Source organism: Tachysurus vachellii, chromosome 21 (assembly GCF_030014155.1).
Source record: "Tachysurus vachellii isolate PV-2020 chromosome 21, HZAU_Pvac_v1, whole genome shotgun sequence".
NCBI lineage: Eukaryota > Metazoa > Chordata > Actinopteri > Siluriformes > Bagridae > Tachysurus > Tachysurus vachellii.
In genome coordinates, this window is record NC_083480.1 from 8,014,954 (window position 1) to 8,032,763 (window position 17,810).

At 43.0% G+C, this 17,810-nt stretch overlaps 1 protein-coding gene across 1 annotated transcript; it reads right to left on the reverse strand.

Moving 5' to 3' along the window:
• Positions 1-149: 149 nt before the first annotated feature.
• Positions 150-13,320, reverse strand: si:dkey-166k12.1 (solute carrier family 22 member 13). Its single transcript, XM_060897384.1, has 10 exons — positions 12,921-13,320; positions 5,450-5,553; positions 4,463-4,617; positions 4,153-4,321; positions 3,308-3,422; positions 2,185-2,288; positions 1,801-2,012; positions 1,491-1,599; positions 808-1,017; positions 150-692 (listed from the first exon to the last, which is right to left on the reverse strand). The coding sequence occupies exons 1-10, from the start codon at positions 13,215-13,217 to the stop codon at positions 587-589; spliced, it is 1,581 nt and encodes a 526-aa protein (XP_060753367.1). The 5' UTR covers positions 13,218-13,320; the 3' UTR covers positions 150-586.
• Between the last annotated feature and the right edge of the window lie 4,490 nt (positions 13,321-17,810).

The following is a 17,810-nucleotide window of genomic DNA, read 5'->3' on the forward strand; positions in this document are numbered from 1 at the left end:
CAGACTGCTCATAACTTAGGATAGAAATGAGGCATTACATAGGATAAAGGTGAACAGATGGAAAACTTTGTATAACTAGTGGACTGGTGAATATATTCGTGTCAAGAAAATCCCCCAAAAGCACATCAAAACTTTTTTTTTTTTTTTTTAAAACTTTAATTGATCACCCATCTGTATAACAATATAGGATAAACAAGCTCTTCACAAACAATACAAGAGCAACTGAGTACGTTTTATGATTCTTATATGGGAAAAAATATATAAAAGTGAAAGGCACTGTGTTCTTTTTGTGTAGACATCAGATAAAACCATGTGCTTTTTACAGAGAACTGCTGTTCACTGATCCACTGTGACTCTTGGGTTAAAACCTCTGACACAGCTGCTTTCTCAGCATGAAGCATGAAATTTATGTCCCAAACAAACCAAAGATGAGACTATTAAAAATATTTAAAAGTACGAATATTTGTCACAGTGTTACGGACGTAGTTGCATTTTCTGTTCTGAAACTCAAGTTAGAAAGAATGTAGAAATGAAATGTTTATCGTCTGTGTATCGTTTGTGTTTGTGCTTGCAAGCACACGTAGGTCTATGGAGACTTGTTTGTAAGGCTCTGTAGTTCCTGAGCGTCTGTGCTGTTCGGAGACTGGACGGTGTCTACAGGGAAATTTCTGTCACTATTCTCTTGCGTTACGCTGCACAAAGAGATGGATAAAATATAGCATATAAAAGTTACTAAGGCACATTTTAATATACTGCACATATTATGAGTGAGTCCTGTCCAGTTCAATGTTGTGTATGTGTAACAACCTCTCAGCATCTTGGATATCTTGAATGGTATCAGGTAGAGGTTTATTGGCTGTCTCTGGCAGGGCCAATGCAAGAGCTGCACCCAGCAGAGGAGAGAAGCCAAATATTACTGTAGACACAGCTGAGTTAGTCTCTCCTAGCAGGTTTATCATCGGTGCTAAAACTCCACCAATTCTTGCTAACATGGAGGACACACCAATTCCTGTCTGTCTGTAAAGGGAGAAAGACTTTAGACTTAATATAAATGTACATAAGAATAATTTAAAAGTCATGTGTTCATTTATAAGTCATGTGTCCCTTGCTGGGGGGACACGGTGGCTTAGTGGTTAGCACGTTCGCCTCACACCTCCAGGGTTGGGGGTTCGATTCCCACCTGCGCCTTGTGTGTGTGGAGTTTGCATGTTCTCCCTGTGCCTCAGGGGTTTCCTGCGGGTACTCCGGTTTCCTCCCCTGGTCCAAAGACATGCATGGTAGGTTGATTGGCATCTCTGGAAAATTGTCCGTAGCGTGTGATTGTGTGAGTGAATGAGAGTGTGTGTGTGCCCTGCGATGGGTTGGCACTCCGTCCAGGGTGTATCCTGCCTTGATACCCGATGATGCCTGAGATAGGCACAGGCTCCCCGTGACCCGAGGTAGTTCGGATAAGCGGTAGAAAGTGAGTGAGTGAGTGAATAAATAAATACCTTAGCACAGTTGGGAAGAGCTCAGCTGTATAAACATAGATGACAGTAAAAGAGGCTGTGATCCCAAATTTTCCAGTCATAGCGACAGCAGCTCTTACCTTAGGACTATCTGGGAAGATAACAGAGAGGAAGGACATGGTCAAAGAAACAAAAACAAACAAACTACAGATGTGATGCCATGGACAGTGATATGAAGGGATGGACCAAACATAAGACCAGGAGAGGGAGAAAGACAGATAGAAAGAGAGAAGGAGTATTAGAGAAATCTCATTTTTAAAGAGGGGCTGAGAAGAATGAAGATGCTGGTCACCTTCTGGTACAATGAGCATGAGGAGGCAGGCGGCGCCCCCCAGGGCAAGGAACACACTCTGTGAGAGCCGACGGCTATATGGTAGGAAGAACAATGCCATTGACCTTGCAGGGATCTCCACTAATCCAAACAGAAACTGAGTGAGGTAAAGGTTTGTTCCCAGGTCTGACACACCCAGAGAAAGACCATAATACACTAATACGGTAACAAACCTACAGATGGAAAAGGTTCATGTAAGATAAATCTAATGAAAACTAGATTTAGAACAAAGCAAAATGATATCATTTGTAGTCACTTCATTTAGGACAAGAAGCAAAAATCTGCACCAAGTTACTTGAAATGGGATAGGATCCCCAGAACTGAACCAGAACCACGGTCACTTGCCAGATGTAAAACAGGATGAAAGATCGCTTCCTCATCTGCGGAGTACGGACTAGATCTGCAGCAGAGTGCTGATTCTTCCCCTGCTTCCACTCACACTTGTCTAACTGCAAGAAGGTTGTCATGGAATATATAGTATAGTATTATACCTCTTATTAATATCCTTAATAAAATAAATAAAGTGAATGTGTAACCATAAATGCATGCCATAACTAGACATCATAAAATCTTAAACAGACCTTCTAATGTGGTTTCTGAAACTGTATATCAAATCATTATCTGTAAAAATGGTCAAAGGATAAAACAGTAGTAGCCATCTTAAAGCATTTCCAAAATTCCAGTATTAATGGCTGTCTTATTCTGTTTTTTTATTTCCTAATCTTTCCTTCAGCAAAGCACAATCAATTTAATTAATTTTTATTATAATTATCCCTAGTGTGAGTGCGTGAGTGAATGAGAGTGTGTGTGTGCCCTGCGATGGGTTGGCACTCCGTCCAGGGTGTATCCTGCCTTGATGCCCAATGACGCCTGAGATAGGCACAGGCTCCCCGTGACCCGAGGTAGTTCGGATAAGCGGTAGAAGATGAATGAATGAATGAATTATTTATAGGCTGACTTTTTTGTAACTGAGTTTTTGAATAAACCCATTCAACTCAAATGTTGAGCTAATATTTACAAGAACCCAAAATAAAAATAGTAAGAATGATAATGAAGGTTTTCCATGACTCTAGCAATAATTTGCTTTATAGAGCCCACTTTGAGAATCACTACTTTAAATATCCCACCAGTAACTAGCTAGTAAACAACCATGGCAAATCAAGCACATATTCTGTTTCCATAGTTTGTTTTTGCATCTCACATTACACCTAAATGTGGACCTCTGGGGGACAACTCGCTCCCAGTGCTCAGGTGATGCCAGAGTTGCCTTGGCAATCTGCTAGATTCAGTCTGTCGCTTACAGGGTACAATGGCAGCCTGATTGGCTAGCTGCCTCGAGGGGTTAAGGCCTGTTGTCATAGAGATGTTAAGGGAGCTATTGAGCCATTGGAGTTTTTTTAGTGCAAGACATTTGTAACTGAAAAAGACAGCAACATAAAGAATGAATGTGAGAGATAGTCTGTCATACCAGTACTGTAGTAGGCAAAGGACGACCATTCATTGTAGCTGCTTTGCGTAGAAGAACTAGAGCTTCCTCTTTTCTGTTATTTACCAACAGCCAACGAGCTGAATTAGGAAGAACCCTGAAGGATAAGACAGATGGGGTGAGGTAAATGGTGAAAGAGACAAGAGGAGATTTAGGGCACACAAATAAAAAAAGAGTGATATACACAAGGGAAAGCAAATGGAAGACTTAAGTACTTTTATTCATGATGTAGCCAAAAAGACCAGTTTGTTTTCTGAGCCACATTAACCCATTTTATTGCCATGTTTTGTGGACCACTTGTTAAAAAATCAGGGCATTATTACAGTTTTTTAAAAGTTACTATAGGATGAATCTCTAGTAGAGCTAGCATACTGCCTAGCTTAACCTAACCAAGCTTGCAAGAGTTTGTGAAAGTACTTCAGAGAAAAAAATTACAGCATAAAATGTTTTAGCTAAAATTAGAGTAAAGACCAAGATACTACAAACATTTTACGACAGTGGTAATACTGTAAAGCTAGCTTTACAGCCATGACATTGTACTTTAGCTGTTTGTTAATTAGCTAGGTCGCTAATTAAATGAAGAAGCCAGCCAACTTCTTATTGTTTTGGGATGTTCGAAATGAAATGAGCACTTGTTTAGAATTGTGTTTTGGAGGTGTGTTTTGTGTTTCAGTTCTTGTTCAATTTGGTCAGTTATTTCACCAGTTTTGGGTTACCATTTGTAGTATTTACTATCAAAAGTGAGACATCATCAGCACAACACAAAAATAAAATTTATATTCTTCATATATGGGTGTGCATGTGGATGAGTGTATGTATTCTCTCACCAGATGTAGAAAATAAAGAGAAAACCTGGTGCTGAGATGGCGAGTTGTAGATTCCTCCAGCTTCTAATAAAATAAGCTACACCAGCTAGCAGCATATAACCAAGCCCAAAGATATAATCTGTTAAGATTCCAGCCAGCATGCGTCTCTTTGTAGACGTCCATTCTGTACCTGCAGAGTGTTTTATTTTTGTCAGAGATAAGCATCTCTACACACAACAAAATAAATGAATCTAAGCATCTATTTATTCAAAAATCTTGGGATACTAAAGGATAAACCAAATGGAATTAAGCTATAATTACAGTTACTGACCCAACACAAAAGCATTGATGATGATGCCTGAAATGGAGGTTCCTATGATGAAGCGAAGAGTCACATATACCAGGTAGTTTGGAGCAAAGGCAGCAGCTACCCCAAACACTGTCTGGAAGGCAAGAGACAAGAGCAGGGCAAACCTCCTTCCCAACCTGAAAGTGCAAAACTAGACTAGTACTAGTCCTCAGAATTGGACAAGAAAAAGGAACATGCATCTGCTAGTAACATGTTTCTAATATCCTACATGTCTTTAGAACTGCAAGTCTGAATCAAATTATGAGGGTTTCTATCAGTATAGCTGAGAAAAGCTGCTAACACGGGGAGTGGTTTGCAACTACAAATTAATATCTGATTTTACACCAGAATAATGTTTGCACGATGTGCTAAATGATATATTACATTACTGTTAAGCATTAGCATAAACATGTCTTAAATAGAACAGTGTTTCGAGTATGAAATAAATGGTAATCCAAGGAATTATGACTATTGTACATTTGTCTGTGTCTTTAGAAATATTACACTTATAATACATGTTGACTGATTAAATAATAACATATTATAATTCTGTAATGCTGCAACAAAGAGTAATTACTCCATGAATGTGTGTGTGTGTGTGTGTGTGTGTGAGAGAGAGAGAGAGAGAGAGAGAGATTTTAGAGATTTAGTGCTGGCTCTAGTTTAAGCTAATCTACTTTACTGAATGACATTTAAATTCTTTCACATTTCAGAGACCTGCCTAGGCCGTGTTTATTTGTCACATTGGTTTTAATAGAATCAATACATTTTCATCTGTCTGTCAGCTTTAAAACACTTATTAAATAGTGTAAGGTTAATTGAAAAGTTCTTATCAATTAAAAATGAATAAAGAATTTTTACTGAACCTTGATTTCCATGGAGGCTTTGTTCAAACACATATGTACTTGAGTGTGACTCTTTAGACTGCAGTACAGATTCAAATATATATTAAATGTGATTCAAACGTACCTGTCAGCCATAGATCCAAACGCAATAGCTCCCACAAGCAATCCCAGCATATACAGAGAAGCACCAAGACTGTTTAGAGTCGCTCTGTCACAAACAAGATCCCACTAACACACAAACACACACAGTCATAAGGGAAAGAAATTACACCTTCCTTCATGTCCTTTTTTATTTATCAGGGTTAATTAAAAATTTTGTGGCAGTCAACAACTTCTATAAACAAGCAAATAATCTCAGAAAATTAAGTCAATAAAATTTCTAATTACAGCAGGATCCAGCTTCTAGATTATTAATCACTTCTGACAAATCAGAACATAGAATTCGATTCAATTACATTTTCTTTACATAGCATTTCTAACAATAGATATTGTCATGAAGCAGCTTTATTGTGGCTTAAACCTATCTGGCCCATAGAAAGATGTTAACTGGCCTGTGGATTAGCATGTAACAGCCAGCCTAATGGCCAAGACGTTGCAGCAGTCTGGTTAACATACAGTAGCTAGATAAAATGCAAAAGAACTTTTTTTTTCTGACGAATTAATTTCCTGAATGATATTTAGTCATGGCTACAGACAATAGGTTATTAGTGAGAAGGAACTTTTTCAAAAGGAATTAAGAATTCTTTGTCATTGAGAGCCATAGAAAATTCTTGTATGTGCCTTTTTCATGAAATAGTTGTGTAATTAATCATGGAAAATCTCTAAAGAGTTTACAACTAAAGTGGTCAATGTCATGTCCTGAAAAGCACAAGCAAATCTTCTGTAAAAACAAAACACAGTTGTCTGGTAAAACTGCAGTTATTCCACTAAAATTAAATCCACTATACTGGAGCATTAAAATAATATATTAATGCCCTTGATGTGGTGTAATCTGACTTACTTACAAGTCAGTTAATCTGACTTGGAAAAAAGAAAATGTTTGACAAAAAAACATTTCAATGAGAAGTTTATTTAAAAATTGGGCACACATATTTCTCATTTATTTAGGCTTTTATTTTTATCCTAAATGTCACCAGTGATCAAGCTTATAAAGAGACAATAAAGTAAAATGATTCTATATTCTATAAGATGATGGCTCATCGTTCTGTTTGCTTAAAAACAAGGGAGTTAAGACAAAGTGGTGATTCTGAACCTTTCCCTTTGTATATACACTCTAGTGCTGCAACGACGCGTCGACGTCATCGCTTACATCGCCTACGAAAATACGTCGACATGCGTGAAATGCGTCGACGCGTCACACTGTTTACATTCATCTTGCATAATGGCGGCTTCTGCTCCTGAGAATGGAGAAAGTTCCAGTCTATCACAAAAAGCTAGACCACGATTATCAAAAGTATGGGAATACTTTAAACAGAGGCCAAATAAAATGGTCCTTTGTTCCCTTTGCAAAACCGAAATGGCGTACCATGGCAGCACAACTGCGATGCACGAGCACCTCAGAAGAAAACAATAGGTTACTTTCGTAACCCCGGTTCTCTGAAACATCGAGTGGAGAGATCCACCTATGGGAAGGGCATCCGTTCCTGACCTCTACAGAAGCATCCAATTGCACCAAGTCTGGCTTGACAGACAGGAGCGCGTGCCAAAGGCAGGTAAGGTAACGCCCCTTACCCGAGTGCATAATGCACCTGCACACGCTACCATTCCTCAGTGAGCATATTCGCTTCTCGTGCAGCAAGCGGGGCAAACTTGTTGGATCTCTCCACTCGATGTTTCAGAGAACCGGGGTTACGAAAGTAACCTATTGTTCTCTTTCATCATCTCATGTTCGAGATCCACCTATGGGAGATATAGACAACTCCCCGGTTGCCCAATACACTCACAGCGAGGCCCTGTAAGCCAGAGGACGGCCAAAAAGGTGGTGCTCGGCACGTCACAAAGCAGCAGACATAACATACTGCGCGGGGTAAACAACCCAGCCAAAGAGAAACACGACATGTGGTAACATGCATGTTAGAACCCCGCTGATGTCCAACAAGCGAGCCGCCTGCAGGAAAAGAACATGTATATAAACATGTGAATGGACCAACCTGGGCGTCAGGAGAGGGGGAGACTATATGCTTGAAACATGCATAACCAGGCCGGGCAGACAGGGTTGAAAGGAGTGCGGGCCTAGTAGCATGTGGCTACAAAGAGCCCACACTTAAGGCCGCATGAGCCACCGTGGTACGGGTAACATCAAGCCGGTAGTGCCTGACAAAGGTGTGCGGAGAGGACCAGCTCGCAGCAGCACAAATGTCCTGCAGGGGCACTCCCCCAAACAGAGCCCAAGAAGCTGCCAAGCCTCTAATGGAGTGAGCTCTGGGGCCACCTTGGGGCTGCACGCCCCTAGATTCATACGCCAAGGAGATGTCTCCCACAAGCCAGCGAGAGAGGCGTTGCTTAGAGATGGGTTTCCCCGTGTTCGGCATTGCCCAAGAGACGAAGAGCTGGTAGCTCCTCTGAAAAGAGTTAGTCCTGTCCATATACGCCCGTAGGGCACGCACAGGGCACAAAGCGAGCTCAATCACACCAACAGAGAAGGCTGGAAAGCACTTAGGCATGAAGGCCGGGTTAGGCCTAAGCAAAACCTTATCTCCACAGAGCGAGAATTTGGTGCACCAGGAATGAAACGAGAGCTCATGCAAATCACTGACACGTTTGGCGGAAGCCAAAGCCAGGAGCAGAGCCGTATTGAGGGACAGCAGCTTGAGGGAGATATCCCCCAGGGGCTCAAAAGGCTGTTGGGCCAGCACCTCCAGCACCATGGAGAGATCCCAATCCGGGACCACACTTCTGGTGACCGGCGCGGCGCGCGTCCTTCATAAATCTACGGATAAGGGGGTGCTGTCCCACCGTAGTGTCACCAAAACCAGTGTGACACACAGCGATAGCCGCCAAGTAGACCTCAATCGTCGAAAAGGTTCTGCCACGTTCGATAAGGTCCTGCAAAAAACCCAGAATATCAGCGACGGAGCACAGATACGAAACGAGCTGGCGCTCCTCGCACCACTCCTCAAACACACGCCATTTGCAATCATAGAGCGAACGTGTGGAAGAGGCCCTGGCATTCTGAATAGTGGCAATAACACGCGGGGGAAGCCCCATAGTGCTTAAATTTGTCCTCTCACGGGCCAGGCCCAGAGAGCCACCCTGTCTGGGTGAGGGTGAAAGATTTCCCCGTTCGCTTGGGCCAGGAGGTCCGTGCGCAATGGGAGGGGCCAAGGCTCCGCATATACCAGAGGTATTATCTCCGCGAGCCAAGGTACCTTGGGCCACCTGGGAGCTATGAGGATCAGAGACAAACCCTGTGCGGCGACCCTGGCCAGAGTTGGAGATATCAGACAGAGCAGAGGGAAAGCGTAGAGTAGGGTGCTGGGCCACGGATGAGCCAGAGCTTCCACGCCGAGGGGGGCGTCCTCGTCCTGAAGCGAGAAAAACATAGGACAGTGGGCGTTTTCGCGCGAGGCGAAGAGATCGACAGCAGCCTGGCCAAACCTCTCCCAAAGCAGCCTCCTATCTGAGGGTGGAGCCGCCACTCTCCGTAGAGCGGGTTCCCCCTCGACAAAAGGTCTGCACCCATGTTCAAAAAGCCCGGGACGTGAAACGCCCGTAACGACAGGAAATGCCGTGCGCTCCACACCAACAGCTTGTGAGCCAGAGCGTGAAGCTTGGAGGAGCGCATGCCGCCTTAGCGGTTGATATACAGCTACAGCTATCGTATTGTCGCAACGCACCAGCACATGATGTCCCCGCAGGCAGGGCAAGAAATGCTTTAGAGCCTTCAACACAGTGAGGAGCTCTAAGTAATTTATATGGGCTCAATGAAGTGAGTCCGGCCACACAACTTTCACTGATCTGCCCTCTTGAGTGGCTCCCCACCCTGTCAAAGAGGCATCTGTCGTTACCACTTTCCGCAGCATGATCGCCCCGAGAGGGGTCCCATGCGCTTAAACTCCGCAGCTCTCCAGTGGCGCCGCGCGACCATGCACACGTGCATCACCGTGACATAGCGGCAAAGATCGCGCAACGGGCTGAGACGAAGGGACAAAATCCACTTCATGAAAGCCCTCATTCTCAGAAGACCCAGAGGCAAGACATGGATAGCCGAAGCCATAAGACCCTGTAATCTGAGACATGTGCGATACTGTATCCGCATTCCTTCCCTGAACCGTGCGAGACAGTTCATGAATGAAGAAATGCGATTCCGTGACAGGCGCGCGCATCGTAATGGAATTCAGCTCCAAGCCCAAGAATATAACTTCCTGAGCGGGAGTGAAATTGCTCTTTGACACATTGACTCTGAAACCGAGCGCAGCGATATCGTCTATATAAGCCAGGATCCTGAGACCCGCCGCTCTCAGCGGCGCAAGCCCCGCCGATCCGGCCGGATCGTTCATTAATGGCGCAACGGCGCCCTCCAGTGGCAAAACCAGAGAAGTTTTTATTTTTTTGTGGAAAACTGGGGCCGTAGCCTTTATTGAAACTGTGAGAGGAGTGTGAAGGGGGGTGTTTGGTGACACTGCTTCTGCACTCAATCCCACGTCCTTCCCCACTGGAACAGGGGAACGCACTCCGGACGACACGGGGAACAGTGAAGCCTGTGCGGAACAAAGAACAACCCTCGCCTGCGAGGGGGGCTGACCTCGCCGAAAGAGAACCTCCGTCTTTTGGACGGGCGAACCTGGAGGGTAGAACAGGTGTCCGGGGGGCTGGCCGCCCATGAACACGGACCGAAAACCCCCTGTGGCTGAACATCAGGTCAGCCGCTTTCGTTTCTGGACCGAAGGGGCGGGGTTGGGAGGCTTCCTAACTGTGGCTGTGGCGAAGGGCACCTTACCCCAGGGCCTAGCGGGGGGTGGGGGGGCCCGCTCTGCTGAGCCTGTGGTTTCCCACGGGGTTTATTGGTCCTGCCCGTGTAGTGGGACTGGCGTCCCGCAGCAGGACCATTAGGCGGCCGCCCAGATGGCGTCTGGTGCTGCGCCGCCTTCCTAGGAAGACAAAGCTTGAAAGCCTCGTCCTCCTTCTCCTTATCAGCGCAACAGCCGGGGCGAAAAGAGCTTGACCCGGCTCAACCAGCGCACCTGCGATGCGAAGCCACAGCGCGTGTTCCCCGACCACCGACAAAGCCATTGCGGAGAACGAGGTCATTGACCGTGACAACCTCCTTCCAGAGATCGGGTGATGGCGATCTCTCCAGGTGTTGACCCAAATCAAGCAGGAGTTCAGCCTGATACGAGGTCAACAGCGAGGAGACATTGAGAGCTCGGATAGAAAGAGCCGAGGCTTTATATGAAGCCTGATGAATCGACGCGGAGAAGCGATCCATCTTGCCCGGGAGGACGGGCTTGGGTGGGGCGAGCAGCCCGCCCTGAGATGGGTTAAGGTGTCTGGCGATGGAAGGCTCGATCACGGGGGGTCGCCCATGCCCAGACACGCCATATCCTTCACCTCAAGCCCTGCGAGACCGTGTTTCAGGTCAAGCGGATCACCCCAGCAATGTCTCATGTGTTTAGCACACGCAGGGAGGACGGGCAGAAGCTGCTTCCTCGGGCCAGCAGGAGGCCCCAGAAGCTTGCCGTCATATACATCTCTCTCCTGATCCGAAGCATTCAGGAGAGCCGGCCATTAGATGTTGAGCCGCGTGGCAGCGCGCTCACAAAGCTCCAGCAGTACGGATTGAGGAGGGGCGGAGGGAGCCTGAGGGACCACGGAAGATGGGATGGCTTCCTCGTCATCCGATCCATCGAGAAGGCCTGCCTCGACCTTGTCCCTGGAACCTGCCGGTCTGTCAAGGAAATGGTCGTCGGCCGGTAGCAAATCCTCAAACGGGGAAGGACACATGTCGGCCCAGTCAGAGGAAGTCGCACCGTGGGAGGCCCCCGGATGCACAGCGGCGGCGTCTTTGTCCCCATCCAAGTCGGACAGCCCGAAATCGACAAACTGGGCAGCGGCCGTTTTAAGCCTGCAACGCAGGAGCTTTTTTCGGAGTGCCAGACAATGGCTACAGTTCTCCGGGAGGTCAAGAGCTTCTTGTGCATGCTTGAGCCCCGTGCAGACAACGCAGAAGGGATGCGAATCCCTCGTGGTGATGAGCGCGCCGCATGCGGCCAGGCAGGCTCGCGATAGGCTGTCCACCGGAGTAACCAGCGCCGCTTTAGAAAGCGCCATGGAAAAAGAAAAAAAGGCAAAAAGGCAGGCGGGCAGCCCACAGAAAAAAAGGGGGGCGCGAGCGTGGGTGGCTCGTGAAGCTAACCTGGCTGAGGACGAGCACGTCCGGCGGAGGCTGATCAGCTGATATGTCCTCCTAAAGACAGCAAGTGCAGTCCAAAAAACCAGGGAGCTGTGAGGTAGGGGCAGAAGTCGTGAGAAGCGAATGTTAACTGAGGAAAGGTAGCGCTATCAAGCCAGACTTGGTGCAATTGGATGCTTGTAGAGGTCAGGAACGGATGCCATTCGCATAGGTGGATCTCGAACACGAGATGATGAAAGAGAACATCCTGGCGCGCTCCGACCTCAAAAGGACGAGCCATCTTTGTAAGTATTTATTATTACAATTAGTTTTGGGAGTAATTGTTGCGTTCTTACCTGCTGTGTTTTGGTCAAGAATTAATTAATATATGCTAGGAAATAATGGTAAGGCTAATCGCTAACGATATAAACTGTAAACATATACTGTATAACTTTGTTGACGATAAAGCAAACTCATTCATTCATTCATCTTCTACCGCTTATCCGAACTGTGCCTGTGCCCCCTAAGGCGTCATTGGGCATCAAGGCAGGATACACCCTGGACGGAGTGCCAACCCATCGCAGGGCACACAAACACATTCACTACACTAGGGACAATTTTCCAGAGATGCCAAACAACCTACCATGCATGTCTTTGGACTGGGGGAGGAAACCCCTGAGGCACGGGGAGAACATGCAAACTCCACACACACAAGGTGGAGGCGGGAATCGAACCCCGACCGTGGAGGTGTGAGGCGAACGTGCTAATTTACATGAACTGGTTGTTTATGCACAGACATAAAATTAACTACTAGATTTACATTAACAGTTCGCTGTAATCTAGGATTGATTTCATAAAAACGATGTCTGTTTGCACGCCCCAAATGGCCGTTACACTTACACTGATGCTAAAGTGTTGTTTACATTTTATTTTTGGCACTTTATTTTTGTATACTGTAAAAACTTCAACCACATTGAAGTATTTTTTGGAAAAAATTTAATAAAAGTTGAAATATTATATTAGAAGTTATCATTTTTTGTAAAGTTATCCAAATGATTAATTAGTTAATCAAAAAAGAACACTAGATTAAGCAAAAAATAATAATAATAATAATAATAATAATAATAATAATAATAATAATAATAATAATAATAATAATCGTTAGAGTAGTCGACTAATCGAAAAAATAATCGCTAGATTAGTCGACAGAAAAAATAATAGTTAGTTGCAGCTCTAATACACTCTATGGTGTGTGTTGTTTTACCTCTGTGACAATGCTAGTGTGGATTAATTCTCGGCTGTACAGCCATCCGTGTGGACAGCGGTCTTCAGTGCGGTTCTGTGCGGATGACGTGATGCTGCATGAGTCGCTGTAGTTTACAGACACGTTAAAGTGTTCAGTATCTGAGCTGCGACATTGATGTGGTGGTGTGTAGCCTATGAAGATGCTCGCCATCATGTGAAAGGCAAGGAAGATTTGTGGGACACAAATCAATACATACAGCCTCTTCTGATACCGTCCAAACCCATCGACCTCCGCCAAGACCTGGTCGAAATTCATTTCATCCGATTACGGTAACACGGTTTAAAGTCAAGTGCAAACTCCAAAGCAGCATAAAACCGTCCAAAGTCGTCAACTCTGAAGGGGAAACATTTCATATGACAACAAATGCAGCGAACAAATACAAAAAATAACTAAAGTCCAGGCAAATAAAATACAAATACCTGAGTCTATTATGAAAAGAAAGGGGGGGGGGGGGGCTTCACGTAGATATTAGAACGTCCTCACACTTAAATAAAAACATGTTTAAAGAATAAGTAAGTCTGCTGTGTTATAGGAGAGAACAGAAGGGGGGGATATACCTGCAAACTAGTCGCTTTTCGGCGAAATTCGCCGTTTTTAATCAAAATATGTCATTTGTGTGAATCGTGTAGATCCGGAGTTTTTCTTTCAGCTGCGTCCGAAACCGCTTACTTCCATCCAATAATTAGGCGAAGTAGTGCTTAGGCGGAGGTTTTGGACGCAGCGTAGTATAAGGGAGACCGGGTATGGTTGTAACACTTTCTTCTTTCTTCAGCACCTAAAACTACCTTTTTTTTAGGCTACACGTCTGAAACTTTTAGGCAAAGTACCCACATTTGTCTACTACAAATGGCAACAATTTAAATTTATTCAACTATGTCACAGACTTTGTGAGATGATGACAAATACAAGGTGGTCCTTTGTTACGACCTATCCCACTACTGGGGTAGGTTGTAACACATACTGGGGTAAGTTGCAACAGGTAGACAAAATGCACAAAAACTAAGGGTACTCCAAGTGATATGCCACAACAACAGTTTTATTTTAAATGAATGGCTGCAACAATAAAATATGTTTGAATATGGGGAATGTATGAGCATATTGTTCGTTCGTTTGTGTGTGCATGTCTGTACCTGCACATTCATATGGGTGTGTGTGTATGTGTTTTTCTCACCCTAATTCTAGGCATTCTGTAAACTGATTAAAATCACAAAAATGTTCTTAGTTGTATATAAGGGGATGGTTGTAACACTTTTAAAACACGAGTTACAACATACATTTACATTTACATTTACATTTGGCATTTGTCAGACGCCCTTATCCAGCATTTGGCAGACGCCCTTATCCAGAGCGACGTACATAAGTGCTTAAATCTCTAACATTGAATACATTAATGCTGGCTCACTAAGTTACATACTTAAGATACCATGAGTTTAAAACATTTGTTCAAAGTTACAATGAAAGTGTCAAAGGTGTTTTTTTTTTTTTTTTTTTAAAATGCAAAAGATAATGAAGAAGTGCTAGTTGAAGTGTTTCCTGAATAAGTAGGTTTTCAACCGCCGCTTGAAAATAGCCAGTGACTCAGCTGTCCGGACCTCTAGGGGAAGTTCGTTCCACCACCTTGGTGCCAGTACAGAGAAGAGTCTTGTAGTATACTTGCCTCTTACCCTGAGAGATGGTGGAACCAGTCGAGCAGTGCTGGTAGATCGGAGGGTGCGGGGTGCAGTGCAAGGAGTGATGAGGGCTTTGAGGTAAGAGGGAGCTGGTCCATTTTTGGCTTTGTAGGCCAGCATCAGTGTTTTGAATCTGATGCGTGCAGCTACCGGAAGCCAGTGGAGGGATCGCAGCAGCGGTATGCGAGAACTTTGGCAGGTTGAAAACAAGCCCCACAACTGTCACCCATTGTTTAGCTAGCTGTATTGGCATGGTGCTTTGAAATTGGCAGGAGGTTGATACACGATTCTTTACTAGAGAAACTACAGTTTGACCTGATATAACTCATACAACATTATCTACAATGGTAGAAGTACTAAACAAAATATTATCTTGTTATTTTTTTTTACTTTCTTACCTCAGAATTTGATTTTCTGCTGTAGCTTCAGGAGAGATAGCAACACAGACTGGAAGACCTCAATGTGGGATCGTAAAGGAAGCCTGATGAGACTGAAACTGTCACATGACTCCTATCTTATCCCTGAGAGAGAGAGAGAGAGAGACAGAGAGAGAGAGAGAGAGAGAGAGAGAGAGAGAGAGAGAGAGAGAGAGAGAGAGAGAGGAGGGGGCAAGAGGAGGGGGTTGAAGGAAGAAAGAAGAGAGATAGGAAGAAAGAGGGAGAAGGGAGCAAAGAGGACATAGAGCAAGATATGAAGTAAGTGAGAGAAAGAGTAAAATGAATGAAGGAGAGAGAGTGAGGGATGAAAATGAGAGTGAGGGAGCTAATGAGGTTGAGGTTGTGTTATTTGAGGTTATTGTGCTTTATTATTACTTGACAGAGCAAAGAAAAATGATTATATTCCAATAAAATCATGTAAACCTAAACTGTTAATTTTTATTCACACAGTTATTCTTATTGTAATCTAACAAACCAGAGCTGATGCAGCAAAGCTCTTTATTGTGGCTTTGTAAACCTCACCATAGGTCCATCCACCTACTGATATATTTATACCAGACTAATCCTCCACCTGCCAACTGTAGATAATTTATACTCAATTTACTGAAAATAAAAGTACTGTCTGTAAAATAGAAACAATATTTTAATAAAAGTAGACCATGAGAATAAATCTCATACTCTGAAATATATGTATATAATTTGAAGTGTGTGTGTGTATGTATATATGTGTGTGTGTGTGTATGTGGGTGTATGTGTGTGTGTGCGTGTGGGTATGTGTGTGTATGTGGGTGTATGGGTGTATGTGTGTGTGTGCGTGTGTATGTGTGTGTGTGTGTGTGTATGTGTGTGTCAGAGGTGGGTAGTAATGAGTTACATTCACTCCGTTACATTTACTTGAGTAAGTTTTTGAAAAAATTATACTTCTAGGAGTAGTTTTAAATCACTATACTTTTTACTTTTACTTGAGTAGATTTGTGAAGAAGAAACTGTACTCTTACTCCGCTACATTAGACTACAATGATCTCGTTACTTTTCTTTTTACCTCTTTGGTATTCTAAGCATCAATTTTAATGTTTTATTTTGACAGATAGAGAAACTTCTGCTAAGGCTCTACCACGTGACTGTTTCACCAATCAAACGTAGTTGTACAGTCTCGTCACGTTAACATGCTCAATCTCAGCGGCGGGACGCGTTAGTTAGCAACACAGCAGTTTTGTCGAGTTCAGCTGTTTCGAGTTTTTTTATGTGCTCAACTTTACTCAGCGCCGCAAGAGCCGACAAACAGATGACACCAGACGTGTCGTTTCTTGCAGCGCCGAACACACATATTTAAAGGGATAGTTCACTAAAAATGAAAATTCTGTCATCATTTACTCACTCTCATGTTGTTACAAACCTGTATAAATTTCTTTGTTCTGATGAACATGAAGGAAGACATTATGAGAAACAAAAACAGCTTTGCAACCAGAAGCTTTAGCTTACCTGAAACTAAGGAAAGTACTAGAGGCTTCCTGAAATTAATTAAAGGAGTAGAGATGTATTTCATTATTATTGCCCTTTCATCAAGGCATCAAATGTGCAACAATCACAACACAAAAGAAATGAAATGTGTGAGTGTGTGTGTGTGTGTGTGTGTGTGTGTGTGTGTGTGTTTCCTTCTGTTGTTCTGTCACTGGAGACACACACAGTTTATGAGAATTTATGGGCTGCCTCGTTCTAGTTCTGCCTGGTAAAAAAGTATAAAGGTTTGGAAATTTGTGTTACTTGTGCATATTTATTTTTTATTTATTATTATTTTATTTATTAAGTACTTGAAATACCTGAATTATTTTAATTTAAGCTATTTTGTAATTAATTTATTTTAATTTATTTTATTGATTGGATGAGCCATAATTTGCCTAAAGATTATTTTGTAATTTTGTCTGTCTGATTGTTGTCATGTTAAAAAATAAATCAGACGTTACTCAACAATTACTCAGTACTTGAGTAGTTTTTTCCACCAAGTACTTTTTTACTCTTATTCAAGTAATTATTTGGATGTGTACTTTTTACTTATACTTGAGTCATTTTATTCTGAAGTAACAGTACTTTTACTTGAGTACAATTCTTGGCTACTCTACCCACCTCTGGTGTGTGTGTGTGTGTGTGTGTGTATATATATATATATATATATATATATATATATATATATATATATATATATATATATATATGTATACACAGGGGCGTAGCCATCATTTAAAAAGTGGGGGGGACGAAATGTCTAGTGTTATCTGTTTTTTTTTTTTCTTTCAGTTAACCCTTGTGTAAATGACAGGTTATATTTTTAATCATGATTTTTTTAATCGATGCTTTATACGTGTTATGATTATATATGATTATAAAACAGAAAGAAAGAAAGAAATAGAACAGCTTGCCACTGGGACAGTACCCCTAAAAGGACATCTTTGTACCTTATTTAACCCCAAAAATTTATAGTTGTACATTAAGGTACACATTGGTACTCTAAGGTAGTAATGTGTACCCTTTTGAGTATAAAGTACAAAGATGTCCTTATAATGGTACTAAGAGTATATTGTTTACATATTTCAAATTGTATTTTGTATTTCAAATTGACATGGCACGCAGTAATGGATACTTGCACATTCAAATAATACTACATTTTTTTGTACGTTCAAAACACAACATAAATATTGACACGTTTAAGAAACATTTCCTCAAATTGTCATAATTCATATAAT